The sequence below is a fragment of the Pelodiscus sinensis genome, chromosome 1, assembly GCF_049634645.1.
Source record: "Pelodiscus sinensis isolate JC-2024 chromosome 1, ASM4963464v1, whole genome shotgun sequence".
Lineage (NCBI taxonomy): Eukaryota > Metazoa > Chordata > Testudines > Trionychidae > Pelodiscus > Pelodiscus sinensis.
The window spans coordinates 332,451,261-332,471,032 of record NC_134711.1 but is presented as its reverse complement, the minus strand read 5'-3'; the positions used below and the strand labels follow the sequence as shown (position 1 = coordinate 332,471,032).

Genomic DNA, 19,772 nt, shown 5'->3' with positions numbered 1-19,772 from the left:
CCTACACAGGAAGGATGGGCTCCACCTACACCAAAGTGGATCCAGACTGCTGGAATTTAACATTAAAAAAGTTTTTAAACTAAGAGATGGAGGAAAGCCAATTGGTGCAAAGGAGCACATGGAGCAGACAGAGACGTCTCTTAGAGGAGAGTCTATTGATAGAGATTCTCTAAGTTTTAGTCAGGAGGAGAGGATGGAAGAGGATAACGTATGAGCCAGATCAGATGAAAAACATTCACATAAAAAAGAATCAGACACATCAGAAAAGGGGAGACAACGAAACAGTGACAAGTTTTTAAAGTGCTTGTACACAAATGTAGAAGTCGAAAAAATAAGATGGGTGAACTGGAGTGCCTCGTGTTAAAGGAGGATACTGATATAGTAGACATCACAGAAACCTGGTGGAGTGAGGACAATCAATGGGACACGGACACATTCATTCCGGGGTACAAACTATATCGGAAGGACAGAACAGGTTGCGCCGGTTGGGGAGTGGCACTATATGTGAAAAAAAAATTTAGAATCAAATGAAGGAAAAATCTTAACTATATCAACATGTTCCATAGAATCGCTGTGGATAGTAATTCCCTGCTCTAATAAGAGTATAGCAGTAGGGATATATTATCGACCCCCTGACCAGGATAGTAATAGTGACTATGAAATGTTAAGTGAGATTAGAGAGGCTATCAAAATAAATAATTCAATAACAGCGGGGGATTTCAACTATCCCCATAATTGACCGAGTACACATCACCTCAGGACGAGAAGCAGAGACAAAATTTCTCAATACCTTAAATGACTGCTTCTTGGAGCAGCTGGTACAGGAACCCACAAGGGGAGAGGCAATTCTCAATTTAGTTCTGAGTGGCATGCAGGATCTGGTCCAAAAGGTAACTATAACAGGACCGCTTGAAAATAGTGACCATAATATAATAACATTTAACATTCCTGTGGTGAGAAGAACACCTCAAGAGCCCAACACTGTGGCTTTTAATTTCAGAAAGGGGAACTATGCAAAAATGAGGAGGTTAGTTAAACAGAAATTAAAAGGTACAGTGACTAAAATAAAATCCCTGCAAGCTGCATGTACACTTTTCAAAGACACCATAAAAGAGGCCCAACTTAAATGTATACCCCAAATTGAAAAACACAGTAAAAGAACTAAAAAAGAGCCACCGTGGCTTAACAACCACGTAAAAGAAGCATTGAGAGATAAAAAAGACATCCTTCAAAAAGTGGAAGTCAAATCCTAGTGAGGTAAATAGAAAGGAGCATAAACACTGCCAAATTAAGTGTAAAAATGTAATAAGAAAAGCCAAAAAGGAGTTTGAAGAACAGCTAGCCAAAAACTCAAAAGGTAATAACAAAATTGTTTTTAAGTACCTCAGAAGCAGGAAGCCTGCTAAGCAACCAGTGGGGCCCCTGGATGATCAAGATACAAAAGGAGCCCTTAAAGAAGATAAAGTAATTGCGGAGAAAATACATAAATTATTTGCTTCAGTCTTCACAGCTGAGAATGTTAGGGAGATACCCAAACCTGACTCGTCCTTTGTAGGTGACAAATCTGAGGACTTGTCACAGATTGAAGTGTCATTAGAGGAGGTTTTGGAATTCATTGATAAACTGAACAGTAATAAGTCACCGGGACCAGATGGCATTCACCCAAGTGGTCTGAAAGAACTCAAATGTGAAATTGCAGAACTTTTAACCATGGTTTGTAACCTGTCCTTTAAATCAGCTCCTGTGCCCAATGACCGGAAAATAGTTAATGTAACACCAATATTTAAAATCGGCTCTAGAGGCAAACCCATCAGTTATAGACCGGTAAGTCTAATGTCAGTACCGGGCAAATTAGCTGAAACAATAGTAAAGAATAAAATTGTCAGACACATAGAAAAACATAATTTCTTGGGCAAAAGTCAACATGGCTTCTATAAAGGGAAATCATGTCTTACTAATCTATTAGAGTTCTTTGAAGGGGTCAACAAACATGTGGACAAGGGGGATCCAGTAAATATAGTGTCCTTAGCTTTCCAGAAAGCCTTTGACAAGGTCCCTCACCAAAGGTTCTTAAATAAAGTAAGTTGTCATGGGACAAGAGGGAAGATCCTTTCTTGGATTGAGAACTGGTTAAAAGACAGGAAACGAAGGGAGGAATAAATGGTAAATTTTCAGAATGGAGAGAGGTAGCTAGTGGTGTTCCCCAAGGGTCAGTCCTAGGACCAATCCTATTCAACTTATTCATAAATGATCTGGAGAAAGGGGTAAACACGGAGGTGGCAAAGTTTGCAAACGATACTAAACTGCTCAGGTAGTTAATATCAAAGCAGACTGTGAAGAAATTCAAAAAGATCTCACCGAACTAAGTGATTGGTCAACAAAATGGCAAATGAAATTAATGTGGATAAATGTAAAGTAATGCACATTGGAAAAAATAACCCCAAGTAGACATACAATATGATGGGGGCTAATTTAGCTACAACTAATCAGGAAAGAGATCTTGGAGTCATCGTGGACAGTTCTCTGAAGACGTCCGCACAGTGTGTAGCGGCAGTCAAAAAAGCAAACAGGATGTTAGGAATCATTAAAGAAGGGATAGAGAATAAGATGGAGAATCTCTTATTGTCCTTATATAAATCCATGATATGCCCACATCTTGAGTACTGCATACAGCTGTGGTCTCCTCATCTCAAAAAAGATATAATGGCATTAGAAAAGGTTCAGAGAAGAGGAAGTGAAATGATTAGGGATTTGGAATGGGTCCCATATGAGGAGAGATTAAAGAGACTGGGACTTTTCAGCTTGGAAAAGAGGAGACTAAGGGGGGATATGATAGAGGTCTATAAAATCATGAGTGGTGTGGAGAAAGTGAATAAGAGTATAATGGAGATTGCCTATCTCTTAGAACTGGAAGGGAGAGGTCATCAACTCCAGTCCCCTGCCTTCCCAGCAGGGCCAAGTACCATCCCTGATGAATTTTTGCCTCAAATGGCCTCTGTAAGGATTGAACTCACAATCCTAGGTTTAACAGGCTAATGCTCAGGCGAATGCTCAAACCACAGAGCTATCCCTCCCCCCAAGGAAAGTTATTTACTTGTTCCCATAATATAAGAACTAGGTACCACCAAATGAACCTAATGGGCAGCAGGTTTAAAACAAATAAAGAAGTTCTTCACACAGCGCATAGTCAATCTGTGGAACTCCTTGCCTGAGGAGGCTGTGAAGGCTAGGACTTAAACCGGGTTTAAAAGAGAACTAGATACATTCATGGAGGTTAAGTCTATAAATGGCTATCAGCCAGTGTGGGTAAGGAATGGTGTCCCCAGCCTCTGTTTGTCAGAGGGTGGAGATGGATGGCAGGAGAGAGATCACTTGATCATTACCTGTTCGATTCACTCCCTCTGGGACACCTGGCGCTGGCCACTGTTGGCAGACAGGATACTGGGCTGGATGGACCTTTGGTCTGATGTTCTTATGAGATTAATTTTTGCCCTTTAAACCCTTTATTTAGCCCGGTGCGTCGGGTTTCACTAATGCCTAGTTTACACCAGGATTTTGCCTGAAAGAATCATAGAGCTACCTGGGTAGAAGGGACTGTTAGGGTCACCCTGACTCGTCCCTGCCAGGATACAGGATTTTTTACTTGTAAAGTATGCAGCCTTCTTTGAGAAACCTCTATTGGAAGAGTATAAACAACATGACTGTGTCTAGACTGGCAAGTTTTTCTGCAAACGAGGCCACTTTTGCGCAAAAACTTGCCAGCTGTCTACATTGGCCGCTTGATTTTGTGCAAAAGCACTGACTTTCTACTGTCAAAAATCAGTGCTTCTTGCGCAAATGCTTTGATGTTCCCGTTCGGGCAAAAGCCCTTTTCCGGAAATGTTTTTGCACAAGAGGGCCAGTGTAGACAGCTAAAAACTGTTTTGCGCAAAAAAGCCCCGATGGCAAAAATGGCGATTGGGGCTTTCTTGTGCAAAACCGCGTCTAGATTAGCACAGATGCATTTCCACAAAAAGAGCTTTTGCGGAAAAGCGTCCGTGCCAATCTAGACACTCTTTTCCGCAAATGCTTTTAACAGAAAAACTTTTCCGTGACTAGCATTTGTAGAAAATCATGCCAGTCTAGACATAGCCCATATGCAGACATCTATTCCAATATACTCTTGTTCTTAAGAACTTTTTCTTGAGAGTTCATAGAATTAGAGAACACTAGAGCAGGAAGGGACCTTGAGAGATCATTACCTCCAGTCCCCTGCCGTTACCAAAGGACCAAACACTAGCTACATCATCCCTGATAGACGTCTACTCAAGCTGCTCTTAAGTATCCCCAAAGATGGAGATTCCACAACTTCCATTGAAAGGATCTTCCCCCTTGTCCCATGACAACTTACTTTATTTAAGAACCTTTGGTGAGGGACCTTCCTAGTCACATCCAACCTAAACCTCCCTTGCTGCAATTTAAGCCCATTGCTTCTGGTCCTACCATAAGAGGTCGAGAACAATTTTTCTCCCTCCTCCTTGTAAGAAACTTTTAGGTATCTGAAAGCTGTTATCACATCCCCTTCTCAATCTCCCCAGTTCTTGATTTTAAAAAATCACATTCTTTCAGTCTTCTCTCATAAGTCATGTTTTCTACACATTTACTATTTTTTTTGCTCTTTTCTCCCTTTCTAACGTCTACATATATCACATCTACAGGTTCCCTCATATCCACAAGGCTTGTGACCCTATCAAAGAAAGCTATCAGGTTGGTTGGACATAATTTGATCTTGACAAATGCAAGCTGACAGTTATATATCACATTATTATCATCTAGATGTTTGCAAAGAGAATCCTTAATTTCCTCTATCATCTTTCCTAGTTGAGAAGTTAAGCTGATTGGTCTATAATTTACTGGGTTGTCCTTATTTCTCTTTTTATACATGGACACTGTATTTGCCTTTTTGCAGTCTTGTGGAGTCTCTCTTACCTTCCAAGACACTTCAAAAATAATAACCAATGACTCAGATGTCTCCTCACTCTCACCCTTGCTATTCTAGGATACATTTCATTAGACCCTGGTGTCTTGAAGATTTCTGACACAAAGTGTTTCCTATTAACCTTTTCTCTCCATCCAGGCATCTGTACTATGATCATCACCTTAGATCCTGGGCACATACAGGAATTCTCGGAAACTTGAGTATATGCATGAGACACCGTTCCATCTCAGAGTTGGACAACTTCTCCTCTTCTCCATGTCAGATTCCAACACAACCAACTTCAGCAACCCCTCCACCTTCATCTTACTGGGCATTCCTGGCCTGGAGGAAGCCCATGTCTGGATCTCCATCCCTTTCTGCGCCATGTACATCATAGCTGTTTTGGGGAACTTCATGATCCTCTTCATTGTGAAGATGGAGCTGAGACTTCATGAGCCCATGTACTATTTCCTCTGCATGCTGGCTGTCACCGACCTGCTCCTGTCTACATCCATTATGCCAAAAATTCTGAGTATCTTCTGGTTCAATTCCAGGGAAATTGATTTCAGCGCCTGCCTCATCCAGATGTTCTTCATTCATAGTGTCTCAGCAATGGAGTCTGGTATCTTCGTGGCCATGGCTTTTGATCGCCTTATGGCCATCTGTGATCCCCTAAGACATTCCACCACCCTGACAAACTCTGTCATGTCCAAGATCGGCCTGGCTGTGGTTCTGCGTGGTAGCACGCTCATACTGCCCTATCCCATCCTGGCGAAGCACTGGCCATACTGCAAAACTAATGTCATCTCTCACTCGTACTGTGAGCACATGGCCGTGGTGAAGCTGGCCTGTGCCGACATTCGCATCAGTAGTTATTACAGTCTCTCTGTGATATTCTTCCTTACTTGTCTGGATTTGTTTTTTATTGCTCTGTCCTATACACAGATCCTCAGGGCCATCTTTCACCTCCCCACAAAGGATGCCCGATTCAAGACTTTTGGAACCTGCATCTCCCACCTCTGCGCCATCTTAGCTTTTTATATGCCAGGTCTCTTCTCCTTCCTCACGCACCGGTTTGGCCAGAATGTAGCTCTGCATTTCCATATTCTCATGGCCAACATCTACCTCCTATTGCCCCCTATGCTAAACCCCATCATCTATGGGGTGAGGACCAAACAGATTCGGGACAGGCTGTTCCGGCTCTTTTTTCGTCAAGGGTCTTAAATTTTGTCCTCGTGCTCCGGCTGTCAGATTGAGCACTTTGTAGAGCTGGCTGGTGACGTGTTTCCTGAAACATATATTATATATACACACGCTCCCATATGTACAAAGAACTATCGGAAGACCAGGGCTTCAAATATTAGGAAACACTAGAATTAAGGCTGCTTGTGCACCTTAGTGCAGTTCTGTTGTGTATGTGTGTTATGATACCAACTCACAAGTGTGGCCTGCGGGACATTTCCTTCTTTGTACTATGTTGTTTTCTTCTAAACAAGCAAGGGAATTGGAGGTATCTGTATCACTGGGTGTCTTCCAGACAGGACTAGATGACTTTCTGGAGTGTGCTTTGGTCCATACTGGGATGTAATAGTGTAGTTGATTAACCTATTAACTGACAAGCAAAAGCTTATCGGTTAATGCTATGGACTACAGCCAATCTCCCTTCCACCCAGCCAGTAAATTTTTTAGCAGGCTGGCCAGCAGCCTCTCTCAGGGTATGTCTACACTACAAAGTTAATTCGAACTAACACCCGTTAGTTCGAATTAACTTTAATAGCAGCTATACATGCAAACCGCTAGTTCGAATTTAAATCGAACTAGCGGAGAGCTTAATTCGAACTAGGTAAACATTCTACGAGGAGTAATGCCTAGTTCGAATTAAGTAGCTCGAATTAACGGCTGTGTAGCCACTTAATTCGAATTGGTGGGAGGCTAGCCCTCCCCAGCTTTCCCTGGTGGCCACTCTGGACACCACCAGGGAAACTCTTCTGCCCCCTCCCGGCCCCAGAGCCTTTAAAGGGCCATGGTCTGGATACGGTGCTTGTGCCAGTTGCAAGCCTGCCAGCACCCAGCCAGCAGACCCTGCTCCTGGCATGGCATGAGCCAGTCACCCGCTGCCACCCAGCCCTCCGCCTCTCCCCAGGACCAGGCTGGTGGCTCCCAGGAGCCTGCCCGGGACCGCAAGAGGCAGGCACCCGCCTGGTCTAGTATGGGGAACGTGGACCTTATTGAGGTTTGGGGGGAGGCCTCCAACGTCCACGACCTCCGCACTAGGCACAGGAAAGTGGCCGTCTAGGGCAGGATAGCTGCCAGTCTGGCCACCAAAGGCCACATGCGAACCCAGGAGCAGGTTTGCATGAAAATCAAGTTGGTCCAGTGAGACCCCCAACCCTGAGCCTGAGCTTAGAACATAAGAACATAGGAATGGCTGTACTGGGTCAGACCAAAGGTCCATCTAGCCCAGTAGCCTGTCTGCCGACAGTGGCCAGCACCAGGTATCCCGGAGGGGATGGACCGAAGACAATGACCAATTGATTTGTCTGGTGCCATCCATCTCCAGCCTTCCACAAACAGAGGCGAGGGACACCATTCTTGCCCCCTGGCTAATAGCACTCCATGGACCCAACGTCCATAAATTTATCTAATTTCTCTTTAAACTCTGTTATAGTTCTAGCCTTCACAGCCTCCTGTGGCAAGGAGTTCCACAGGTTGACTATGTGCTGTGTGAAGAACTTTTGATTATTAGTTTTAAACCTGCTGTCCATTCATTTCATTTGGTGTCCTCTAGTCCTTCTATTATGGGAACTAATGAAGAACTTTTCTTTATTCACCCTCTCCACACCACTCATGCTTTTATAGACCTATATCATATCCCCCTTCAGTCTTCTCTTTTCTAAGCTGAAAAGTCCCAGTCACTTTAACCTCTCTTCATATGGGACCTGTTCCAAACCCCTAATCATTGTAGTTTCCCTTTTCTCAACCCTTTCCAAGGCCAAGATATCATTTTTGAGGTGAGGAGACCACATCTGTACACATTACTGAAGATATGGTGTACCATAGTTTGATACTTCCCCTCCTTCTTCTTCCCCTGGCTTCCCCCTTCCAGCTCCCTCCTTCCAGGTTTCCCCCTACCCTCTTCCACCCTCTCTCTTCCCCTCTTCCACCTCCTTTTCCCAGTCTCCCCAGAGGTTAATCTCCCCCCCCCAGTTTTGTTAAATAAAAAGAGTTTCTATTTTTGAACACACGTGTCCTTTATTTTTTACATCAGGAAGGGGGGCTAGGGAGGGGTAAGTGGAAGGAGGTGAGGGAGGAATGGGGCAAAAGCCCCCAATGGGGATGACTGGGGTGGATCTGCGGGCTCTTCCACATTCCAGCTCTTTTCTCCTTCCTGACACACAGGTTTGGCCAGAATGTGTCCCTGGAATTCCACATTCTCATGGCCAACATCTATCTCCTATTGCCCCCCATGCTAAACCCCATTGTCTACGGTGTGAGGACCAAACAAATCCGGGACAGGCTGCTCCAGCTCTTTGCTCATAGATGGTCGTTAAGTTTTCTCATGGTGCTCTGGCTCTCACGTTGAGTGCTGTCCTGGGCTGGCTGGTGGCATGGTCCTGGGCCCTATTTTCCTGTGTTCTGGGCCCAATTAGGAAAGGGGCTTTAGAGGCTGCAGCCTTGGCCCCCAGTCTAAAGGGACCCCTTATCCCAAGAGCATGGAATACAGCCCGAATGCCCCATGTTTTGGGCCAGCCCCTCCCAGTGGGCTGGAAGTAAGGTGGCTTTGTGTGCTTCTGGTCCTTCCCATACAGCTGGAGTCATGTTGTGTCAAGTGCTGGGTACTTGTGTGCTGTCCCACCCCTCCTCCCCGGACACTCATCCCCTGCAGCTCCCATTAGCCAGGAATTGCAGCCAATGGGAACTATAGGTGACCATGGGCTGTGTGGACCACCAGAGTCTCCAAAACCAAATGGGAGCTGTCCCAGGTAAGCTCCTCACAACACATCCTCCTGCCGCAGCTCTGAGCCTCCTTCTGCTCCCTAACACCGAGAAACCACACACCAAACCTGAGCCCTTTTGTGCACCTCAGCTCTGATCCATGTGCCACATTCCTACCCCTTGAGAGCACCTCCCCACAGTCCAGATCCCTTGGACCCAGCCTGGAGTCCCCTCCTCCATTCTAAACACGTCTACCACAAGCTCATGCCTGAAGCCCCACACCCAGTGTGTCTAGACTGCAGGGTTTTGTCGACAAAAGTGAGCTTTTGTCGACAAAACTATACCTGTGTCTACACTGCCGCCACGTTCTGTCGACATAACATCGACAGAACTCAGCAGTTTTGTCGACGGCTGTAAACCTCATTCTACGAGGAATAACGCCTTTTTTGCATCTACATTATTATCTGCTTCATTCTGACGTTATTGCATCTACGCTGTCCTTTATGTCTACACTCTCATGTTGACAAAGCATCAAGCTTTGTCGACAGAAGTGGATGTAGTCTAGATGCTCTTTGTCAACAGAAGCCTATAGCCTAAAAGTACTCCCAGTGAGAGCCCACACTCCCTCCCACACTCACTCTACTACCTCAACCTGCAGCCAGTTATCTTGCATCCTGAATCCCTCATTCTGGCCCCACACTGAGCCTAGGGGGCCCCACCAAATCTAATATCCCTGCACCCTGAGAAGAGCATTTCAGCCCTGCCTGTGGGGCTGGACAGTCAGAGGAACATGAATCCCTTTCTTGAGCTGAATGTGCTGCACTTGCATTACAGAATTGGGCCGCGTTCACTGAGGAACTCACGGGGTTGCCAACAGTCAAAGTGCAGACAGCTGGGTACCGGGAACCCCCTTCTCCAGCTCCGTTCCTGCACTACCCCTTTCCGCAAGGGTCCTAGGCCAGTGCTTCCTTCTACTTTCCTGCCTCTGTTACTTACTGGATCATTCCCACCTCTGTCCCCCACCTCCAGCTGCATATTTGGTAGGGGTGAAAACTTCACCGTGATTCCAGGGGTTACTCTACAGTTTGGCAGATAACAAGCAATTAGGGGTCAGGAGCTCTCTATATCACTCCTATAGAAGAGAGAAAATGAATCCTTAGCAGATGCTCTCTACTCTAATACTAACATGGGCTGACCTTGTGTGGCAAGTCTCTTACATGATATTGCTTAGCTTTAATATTTTAATAGAAATGCTCACTGCATCGCTAACTCTTCAGAGAGAGCGACGAGGAGTCCTGTGGCACCTTATAGACTAACTGAAGTGTAGGAGCATAAGCTTTCGTGGGCAAAGACCCACTTTCGCCCACGAAAGCTTATGCTCCTACACTTCAGTTAGTCTATAAGGTGCCACAGGACTCCTCGTCGCTTTTGCAGATTCAGACTAACACGGCTACCCCTCTGATTCTTCAGAGAGAAGGACCCATCACAGCTCCCAAGTTCTATCTCCACTCTTTGAGGGGAGTTGGGTCTAATGGGTTACAAAGGAGCCAGATATTTCTGGAGTCTTTATAAGAACATTAAAAGGCCTTACCCACAAGATCATGCTGAGCCAATCCTTTAGAATCTAAAATCTAAAGGCTTATTACTAAAAACAAAAAGCATGAGAGGTTGTTAAAGTATCATACATTACATGCATCAAATCTCCCAGTTCTTGATGCAGGCTCGCAGCAGAGATGTTACAGCTGCTGGCTTAAAAGTCTTTGGTGTACATTCTATGTCCAGATGGGTCCACAGTTCTTTCCAGCTCGTGATTCCCTGTGAGTCCACATCTGGAGACAGGAGCAGATCTGAAGACCAAAATGGAGGCTGCCACATGGCATCTTTATACCTCCTTCCTGGTCTGTTCTTGGCTGCAGCAGGTCACCTGGTTCGTGGCCTGTCCCTGTGTTCCCTGCTGGTAGCCCTTAGGTATCAGTCACCATTCTTGAGGTGAGTCCTTGGCCTATAGAGGGCTATTGTTCTATGGAGACTTGCTCATTATCAAGGTAAGCTTGTCATGGAGCAGCAAAAGGAAATTTAACATTAAGATATATTTTATCTTAAGCTTATCACTAGTTATTTCAGGAAACTCGGAGCATCATAAGTACTGTACTATGGATAATGAAACAACTATACAAAAATTAAAAAGAGAGCAGCAGCTCTAACTTTGAACTCTTTTGTTTTTCCAATTGACAGATCTAGCCTGTGCTTATCTGAAACATTGTCTAACGGTCCATTGCGTCTGTGGAGAATAAGTGGAGTGTAATGGTGCTCTGATCGCAGCCACAAACCATCATGCTAGGAATTGGGGGTGGGGACATAGAGACACTATTTAGGCTCAACAATATTCAAATGACACCAGACCGTTTGTTGTTTTTTCCCCTACTTCTTGTCCCCTGCACTCTTGCTCCACATACACAAATGCCAAGGGGAGTTCATAGTTGCTATTCAGTTGGTTTTAGGGTTCTTTAATGATGGTGGAACCAGAATAAAAGGAGCACAGAGGTATTCAGAATCGGGACGTATATCCCAGAAGTTTGGAACATTTAGCAATGAATGCATTTTAATTACCCTGCTGCAAGAGAGGCTAGCAGTAGAGGAGTTATTAGGAAGTTTATGTTCCTGTAAGTAATAAAATAATGTTTTCTCACTAGACTGAGGCCTCAAAGGCAAATTTCAACTTAGTCATAAAATAAATGAGGTAAATAGAAGAGAAGTGGGGAACGGTGCAGAATCTGGTGTTCAGTACATTACAGAACCATATTATTTCTAAATGTGAAGTTAATAGTGCAAATGTGTTGAACTTTGAAATGTCAGACTTGTAGCTAATTTGGGGGATGCAATAAAGGAAGCTTATTAGAATTAGGGTTATAGTGGCCTCACAATATTCAGTTTTTTTTAAAAAAAAAACCTGTTACTTCAATGGAAACACCACTAAGATTTAGGGGACCTTTGTACCTTGCTCTCACATAGCATAAAAACACCCAGACCCTGTACTCGGGATATGGAACAGATTTCATGAAGAGAGATTCAAAAGACAAAGAGTTTTCAGCTTGGAAAAGAGATAACAAAGGGGGATGGGAGAGAGGTCTGTAAAATCATGAATGGTGCGGAAAAATTGAATATGAACCTGACATTTACATTTTCACATGAATCAGCGACCAGGAGTGACCCAATACAATTAAGAGAAAGCATATTTCAAATAAACCAAGGAAAATATTTCTTGGCAGCACACTTGTAACACACAACAGAGAGTGTTGTGCAGACCTCAGCAATCACACAGTTCCGGTAAGAACTAGACATGTGCATGGAGGATCCCTCAGTGGCTATTACCCAGGATGGATAGGAATGGTGTCCCTAACCTCTGTTTGCCAGAATCTGGGAGTGGGCAAGAAGGCTTGACTCACATTATGATTGTTGTGTTTTGTCCATTGCTTCTGAAGCACGTGGAATTGGGCATTGTTAGAAGAAGGAACGCGCGGTGTGACAGGCCATTTGTCTTACCCAATGTTGGGTGCCAGTGTCCGCCGGTTCGCCACCTCGGCCATCCGCAGGTCCCACTATGAGGATGGGCTGCGAAAGGTAACAGCGCTGGGACTGGCCCCTCACCCCGCGCGCGGCCTGGCCCCGAGGCCTGCGGGGAGCGGCGCTTCCCGGCCAAGGCGTGTTTCAACAGCCCCCGGGCTGTGGCTGAATAGGGCGCCCCGGGGGACCCTGTGCCCGGCTACAGGCCCTGCCGCTGGCGCGGTGGCCGGTCCCAGGAGGCGAGTTCTGCCCCCGCCCCGTACGAGGGGGTGTCTGGTCCCCTCCGTGGCCGCAGACAAGTCAGAGCTGGGTCCAGCATTCAAAGCACGGAAAGAGCGACCACTGCGTGGCCTTTTCCTCCTCCCGCCGGCCTCTGTCAGCAGCCATGACGAGGTCCCGCAGTGATACGGGTGCGGTGCCCTTGGCCGACCTCTGCCTTCCCTCTTCCCAGCTCCTCCTCCTTCGGTGGTACAAATGATGTGAACACAACAGTATGAGAAAAGCGATGATACTGTAAACGCTTTCTGATGTACCAGCTTGCACTGCCCTTTCAAAGTAGAGCCATCAGCTGTTAGAACATCAACCTCGGGACATTTAGCAAACGGCTTGGTTAGCCTGTATTTTCCCCCTCTTTCCCAAGAGCTTAGCTAATTCAAATATCAAGTTCATATGTTAATTAGCTATTTCTTTCTCCCTTCAAGCTACCTGTCAAGATTTCATTCAGTGTCTAAGTTTTGCTGTTTATAAAGGTAGATGCACAAAGTATTAGATGAAGTGTCTGGAAAAAAAGTAAACATACCTTTGTCCGGCTCATCAATACGATGATTCCCTTGATAATATATTGTGAACATACTTTTTTTTTTCTAGAATATTCCGTTTTCTGTAGAAAACAAATGGCGGCTACTAGGATTAATGGCAGTGTTCTTCGGAAGTGGATTTACCTTGCCTTTTATTGTAGTAAGGCACCAGCTGCTCATTAAAGGACAACCTTTAATTCTGTAACAAGGTAACCAATTCTAGCTATTCCTTTAACCTCTGTTAAAGGAGATGAACAAGCTGAGCTACTTATAAAGCCTAAAAATTAAACTTTTACCTGTATTGTCTCACTTTTAGATATTCTAGTTGTGTGTATAATTCAGTGTAGAGAATATTCTGTGCAGAGAATACAATCTTTTTTTATCAAAAGTGACAGCATTGCTCCAAGTCAAAAGAGTGTATCCTATTATCACACTGCTCTTGCATACCATTTATTGGGGTATTGTGGCACACAGGAACAAACCAGGATGATTAAATATGATACCATCAGTGTTTTCTTGATGTGACACTTATCTGAATGTTGTTAACTACAAAATATATCTGCTAGAATGCAAATGACAAACATTCTGTTCCTTAGGTAAAACAAACTTGGCCATTTAGGAAACGAGCTTTGAAGTCTGTTCACCTGATCTGGCTTTCATAATACGGGCCAGAGAACTCTTCCTCCTTCTCTCCCAAAAATAATTTTTGGAGCCTCACTCAAGAAAAAAAAATCCAAACTTGATCTTAAAATGGTGGAGTCTCCATTACAACTTGATGAGTTTTTCCAATAGATTAATTTAAAATGTATACCTCGTTTAGTCTTAATTTGATTTGCTTCAGTATTCAGCCATTGGATTGTTACACCTTTCTTTGCTAGGTTGAAGAGTGGTTATTAAACTTTTTCCCCATAAAAGTACTTTGACTAAGTCACTTCTTAATATTTTCTTCAGCAAAATAAATTGAGTTTTATAAGCCTAAGATATTACCTTAGCAAATCTCCCCTCTGCCACATACTTATTGTTTCACTATCTCCCTCTTAGACTAAAAGCACTTAAATTGCTCCCAAAGAGAACCTACTAATAGCAATACAATACAGTATTGCAAGTAGATTGGTTTCATCAACATTTACATCTAGTTTAAACATTTCTATAAAAGGATAACTTTTTTTTTTCAAGCTCCAGGCTTCTTGGTGGGGGTCTAGACTCTCAGAATACAAAAATAATTGAATAAATTTGTTTTAGTTGATTCAAAATCACCTGACTCTCCACAGTCTACTTTTACACTGCCACTTCCTCTTTAGAAGAGTTTCGTGATTGGCTCTTCAACTAACTAAGCAACAAGCTTGACACCACTGTATTAGTGGATTTTAAGATGCACATGCAATGATGTGGATAATGGCGGCTTCAGACAGACTAAAAGGGTGGGGGAATATAATGCCTAGTCTACATGGTTTATGGAAAATAGGCATGGTCATCATGAGTATAAAAAGAGCTTGACAAGCTGATTTGATAAATGTAATTGCATAACTGTAATTCTTATAGGCTGCATCTAGACTGGCAATTTTTCCGCAAAAGCACTTGCTTTCGCGGAAAAACTTGTCAGCTGTCTACCCTGGCCATTTGAGTTTGCACAAGAACACTGGCGATATAATGTAAGATTGTCAGTGTTCTTGCACAAATACTATGCTGCTCCCATTCGTGGAAAAAGCCCTCTTGCGCAAATTCTTTTGCACAAGACGGCCAGTGTAGACAGCTCAGGACTGTTTTGCGCAAAAAAGCCCCGATGGTGAAAATGGCGATCGGGGCTTTCTTGTACAAAAAGTGCTTTTGCGCAAAAGCGTCCGTACCAATCTAGATGTTCTTTTCCGCAAATGCTTTTAATGGAAAAACGTTTCAGTTAAAAGCATTTGTGGAAAATCATGCCAGTCTAGACGTGGCCAAATAGTATTGACTTAATATTACTAACTTCTGTGGTGGAGATAGGAGGTTTAGTCTCAGAGCTGAGCTTTATTGTGCTAGGTTCTATATAACCAACAAATATGGCAGCTGCTCTAAGCAGCTTATTGTAATACAGAATTATATTTGGATTAAACCTGCATTGTAGAATATCAAAGTGCTTATTACATGGTTTTAATAGTTAACTACTTTGAGGCCTGTTCATTGTCAATGGAGTGCTGCGTGTTTTGCTACTACGCCTGATATTGTTTAGTATTTTATCTTTATCTGGAAGTGTATCAGATCAGTTGTGACATTTGACCCAAAGATTGTGGGCATGATAAATGAAAGGGCAGTCACTTGGTAAGCTGGGCACAAGTGTTCATAGTATTTTAATACAGCCAAATGCAAGATTATAATCAAGGAATGAGTAGGGAATGCATTTTTGAAAAGCAGTGACTAGAAAAGATTTAGGATGGACAAGCAGTTCAATGTGAGCTCCCAATGTCCTGCTGTGGCAGAAAGGGCTAATGCAATGTTTCTCTGTTTATAAGTCTTAGGGATTGGAGAAGGGGGAGAGGAGTGATGTCCACCCTACTTCCTTCTGCCCCTTTGTGTAAGGAATTGACACAGGAGTATTGCATCCATTCCTAGTTTCTGCAATTTTTAAAAAGGTACCAAATCATTGGAGAGGAAACAGAAAATATATGAATTATTCAAGGGCTAGATACATGCTTCACAGAGCTACAAAAGAAGTTCACACTGTTTTAGTTATCAAGTTTGATAAGTGACTTGATTAGTATAAATTTCTCCCTTGGAGGAAGAGAAATGCAGGATACTAAAAGGCTTCTTTTCCCTGCAGAGAAGGGATAGTGATAACCAGTGGCGTCATAGACCAGCTCAAACTGGCAATACTTCAGTGAGTGACTAACCACTGGAACAAATTATTATGGGAAGAAGTAGATTCTCCATGTCTGTGTAGCCAAATCAAGACTGGATTCCTTTCTGGAAGATACACTTTAAGCAAACAAGTTTATTGTACTTAGCACAGGAATAACTATGAAATTGTGTCATCATACCAGATTTAATTATCCCTCTTGGCTTTTATGTACCTGTTTTATAGTATCCAAGAAATGCAGTGTTGAAGTGCATAGGCCAGCTTCTGTCAAAGACTCTGTGTATAAAGTTCTTGGCCTCAAACACTACTTGAATATTGATATTGGAAGAGGGAATGTGCATTCTAATATTTCATTGTTCTATTCCTTTTCTTGCAGACTTGAGATGGAATATTGCCTGTAAAGCAACTTCTCTTTCCATGGAATAAACGACAGTTATTTACCACACTGGATGTGTTTATAAAAATAAAAGTTTAAATCAGAATATTTGGTATGTGTCTTCTGTTAAATAATCATGCTTCTGAGGATGCTGACTTATGCTGTAGCTTATTAAGTAACAGCATCTTGTTATATGAAATTTACAGACGAGGCTCTTTAGAGCACTGGGAAATGTAGCAATAGCACACTCAACACTAGCAAAATGAAACTAATACCCTTTGTGCTGAATTGAGTAGCTAAAAATTAGAAATAGATTTTTCAAAAATATTTGTGCCACAATTGTTTTAAAAACACCTCTTGCAAAGCCTGACTTCAGTTTCTTTTCAGGGACACATGAGTTAGAGCAAACTAAGTACTTACAGAGTTGGAGCCTACTGATTGTAGCCTACTAATTGTAGTATAGCACCAGTTCTCTCAGGCTGTGTCCAGACTCAGGGGTTTTTTCGGGAAATGTAGCCTTTTTCCGAAAAAACTTCCCCTGCGTCCAGACTCAAGCCGCGTTCTTTCGAAATTAAATCGAAAGAACGCGGCTTTTCTTTCGATGGCAGTAAACCTCATTTCACGAGGAAGAACGCCTTCTTTCGAAAGTTCCTCTTTCGAAAGAAGGCGTTCTTCAATGTAAATAGGGCTTCTTCAAAAGAGAGCATCCAGACTCACTGGATGCTTTCTTTCGAAAAAGCGGCTTGCTCTTTCGAAAGTTCCGCGTGCAGTCTAGACGCTCTCTTTTGAAAGAGGCTTGCAGTCTAGACATAGCCTCAGGCTCTTCATTTCTAGTGTTGGGGTCTAGCTACTTAGATAGTACTGGTCTCGTTTCTCAGAATGGAGCTCTCTAGAAACTGAATCTGAATTCTGAGTACCTAGAAATGGTGCTTGGACTCTGGTCAGACTCAGGAAGGCATAAAAGCATGTGGGTCCTCGGGATGTCATTGGTTAAACAGTAAGCCTCACCCTTACTAGCTGATGGTTACTAGTTAAGCAGATGCCTGGCTGGAGCAGCCTCCTACCCTGCTTAAACAGTTATTTGATTTAAATGGGATTTTATATCCATCATGGGCTTAGTAGGTGGGATCTACCTAAATGTGATTAGCCTGACCAGTGTCTAGAAACTGGAAGGGCTTAACCAGGGCTGTGACTTCCTACTCTAGAAAAAGCTCCCTTTCCCTAGTAATTCAGAATTCTTCTGACTCAGTGTGACGGGGCAGAAGTGCCCCACACTCTGGTCTCCCTGGAAGCCGCATACACGGCGGCACTCGGGCCGGAGCCGGACGCTCCAGAGCATCTGCGCTGCAAGCGGTAGCGCTCGGGCGGAAGCTGGGTGCCCGTCGGTCGGTGGTGCGCCGGCTGTTTGTGGGCAGCCGCCGCGGCGAGACGCCCGGACAGGACTGTGATCAAAAGGGACGTCACCAAGGGGGTGATGTCACCACGTACCCTCGCCACACAGCCGGAAGTGGACTCATGCACAGGGGGTGGAGCACCCTCCCGCGCCAAGCGGCCTGGGCATTTAAACCCCGAGCAGCACTGGTAAAGGGGGGAGCCCAGAGAGAACCCTCCCATGACGCATCGCAGCGGATGAGACCCAGACCGAGGGGGTAAGCCGCCGGCGCAGGTACAGTGGACTGGCGGGGAGAGGAAGCAGCCCAGGGGAGGCAGAGAGCCTGCGGGCTGGCGTGTTACGGCAGACACCCCGCCAGCCGGACCGGACGACGCACGCGTCTGTGTCCTTAGGGCCCTGGGCTGGGGTCCGTGAGAGGGGGCGGGCCTGGACCCCCTATCCCCACTACGGGAGGTAAGATGACCTCTGACGGCAAGGAGGCCCCTCGGGCCGTCAGGGTAATTGATTGGGACGCTGGACGGCGATTCACCAGGTGACGGGAACATGGGACTGGGGACGGAGAGTTAGGGGCGCCATCGGGGCCCCCCGATTCACTCGTTTACACTCAGTATATGATTAGGCTTCTAATGCAACTGGCCTAAGCCAATCTGCACCCTAAAGCCTCCAATTTTGTATTTTAAATTCTTTCTTAAATAAGCCAGTAAAAAAAAAAAAGTCAAACAAGTGTACCTACCTTTCTCAAGGTATCGTTTGTGGAGGACCCTCAACACAAGTTTGTGAATTATCTTCAGTGCTTAGCCTCCCAAAAGCCACTTACCCAAATCTTTTAGTGCCGTAAGTCACAAAAACACAACCTGGATGGCTTGTGAGTCTCCTATAGTGGTTTCTAGCCCCCCCTTCTTTTTGTCTAAATTTTTAGACTACCTGAAATTGAAGTAAGCAATTAAACCTAGTAGGGGATGAACCTTCCTAGAGGTTTCATTAATCTTTAACTTGTGGTGACTTCAGAACAATTCTGGAACACATTGCCAACCCTAGATTACATGACTATCCCAGGAAAACTGAGGCAAATATCTTCAATTTCATGAGCATCACTTTCCTTGTGTGGCCAACAGGGCTACGTAAGGCCTGACTAGAAGCTTTGGATGCTCAGCTCTTCTTAAAGACCTTAATGGAATTGTAGTTGCTCAATACTCATGAGAATCATGTTCTAGGTGTCTGCGTGAATACCCAAAGTTAATGGACAATTAGAGTGAAAACTTGACTCTATAAAAATCAAAGATACAACTCAATGACTTTGAATGGAGTCATACTGCTCTTTCTGGACCAGGCTGCACCACAGAAGTTACTCATTCTGCCTAATAAAAATGAGTTGAGTACAGAATAATCTTCAAGATACTATGCTGTTAGGGTACGTCTACACTACAGCGCTAGTTCGAACTAACTTAGTTCGAATTAGTTAATTCGAACTAAGCTAATTCGAACTAACGCGTCTAGAACTAAAAACTAGTTCGAATTAGCGTTTTGCTAATTCGAACTAGCAAGTCCACATTGAGTGGACTCTGAACAGGGCTTAAGGATGGCCGGAAGCAGTGCCGGCAGGGCATAAAAGGAGGACTTAGAGCATGGAGATGCTGTCTCAGGCTAGCCGAGGGCTGCGCTTAAAGGGTCCCGACCCCCACCCCGGACACACAGTTCTAAGGGGTGCCCCGCTTGCAAAGAAGTTCTGGCTTGGAGTGCCCGGAGTACCCACACTGGGCACATCACACCACTCGGCCATCAGCCCGGCTGCACTTGCCGCAGGCTGCCATCTGGGGATAGGGGGCAATTGGGGGGCTGCAGGAGAGCTTCCACCCCCAGCCCAGTCCTCCCCATCGGGGGCTCATACCCCATTCCTCCCTCACCTCCTTCCACTT

At 44.5% G+C, this 19,772-nt stretch overlaps 1 protein-coding gene, 1 long non-coding RNA gene and 1 other non-coding gene across 4 annotated transcripts; all 3 read left to right on the top strand.

Moving 5' to 3' along the window:
• Positions 1 to 5,182: 5,182 nt before the first annotated feature.
• LOC102455341 (olfactory receptor 52K2-like) lies at positions 5,183 to 6,181 on the top strand. The gene has a single exon (XM_006130375.2). It carries the CDS (start codon positions 5,183 to 5,185, stop codon positions 6,179 to 6,181), a length of 999 nt encoding a protein of 332 aa, XP_006130437.2.
• Positions 6,182 to 12,925: 6,744 nt separating this feature from the next.
• On the top strand, positions 12,926 to 12,989 carry LOC142826625 (small nucleolar RNA Z39). The gene has a single exon (XR_012900858.1). It is a non-coding gene; the product is annotated as a small nucleolar RNA Z39 (small nucleolar RNA).
• A 195-nt stretch (positions 12,990 to 13,184) lies between these two features.
• Positions 13,185 to 16,569, top strand: LOC142826614 (uncharacterized). Of its 2 annotated transcripts, XR_012900838.1 has the most exons (3): positions 13,185 to 13,206; positions 13,325 to 13,463; positions 16,464 to 16,569. It is a non-coding gene; the product is annotated as an uncharacterized LOC142826614 (long non-coding RNA). The 2 variants fall into 2 exon arrangements; XR_012900839.1 differs by lacking the exons at positions 13,185 to 13,206; positions 13,325 to 13,463 and adding an exon at positions 13,470 to 15,863.
• Positions 16,570 to 19,772: the final 3,203 nt, after the last annotated feature.

What these genes read in the sequence shown, in the direction of transcription:
- LOC102455341 (XM_006130375.2), top strand. Translation starts at nt 5,183, where the DNA reads ATGCATGAGACACCGTTCCATCTCAGAGTTGGACAACTTCTCCTCTTC.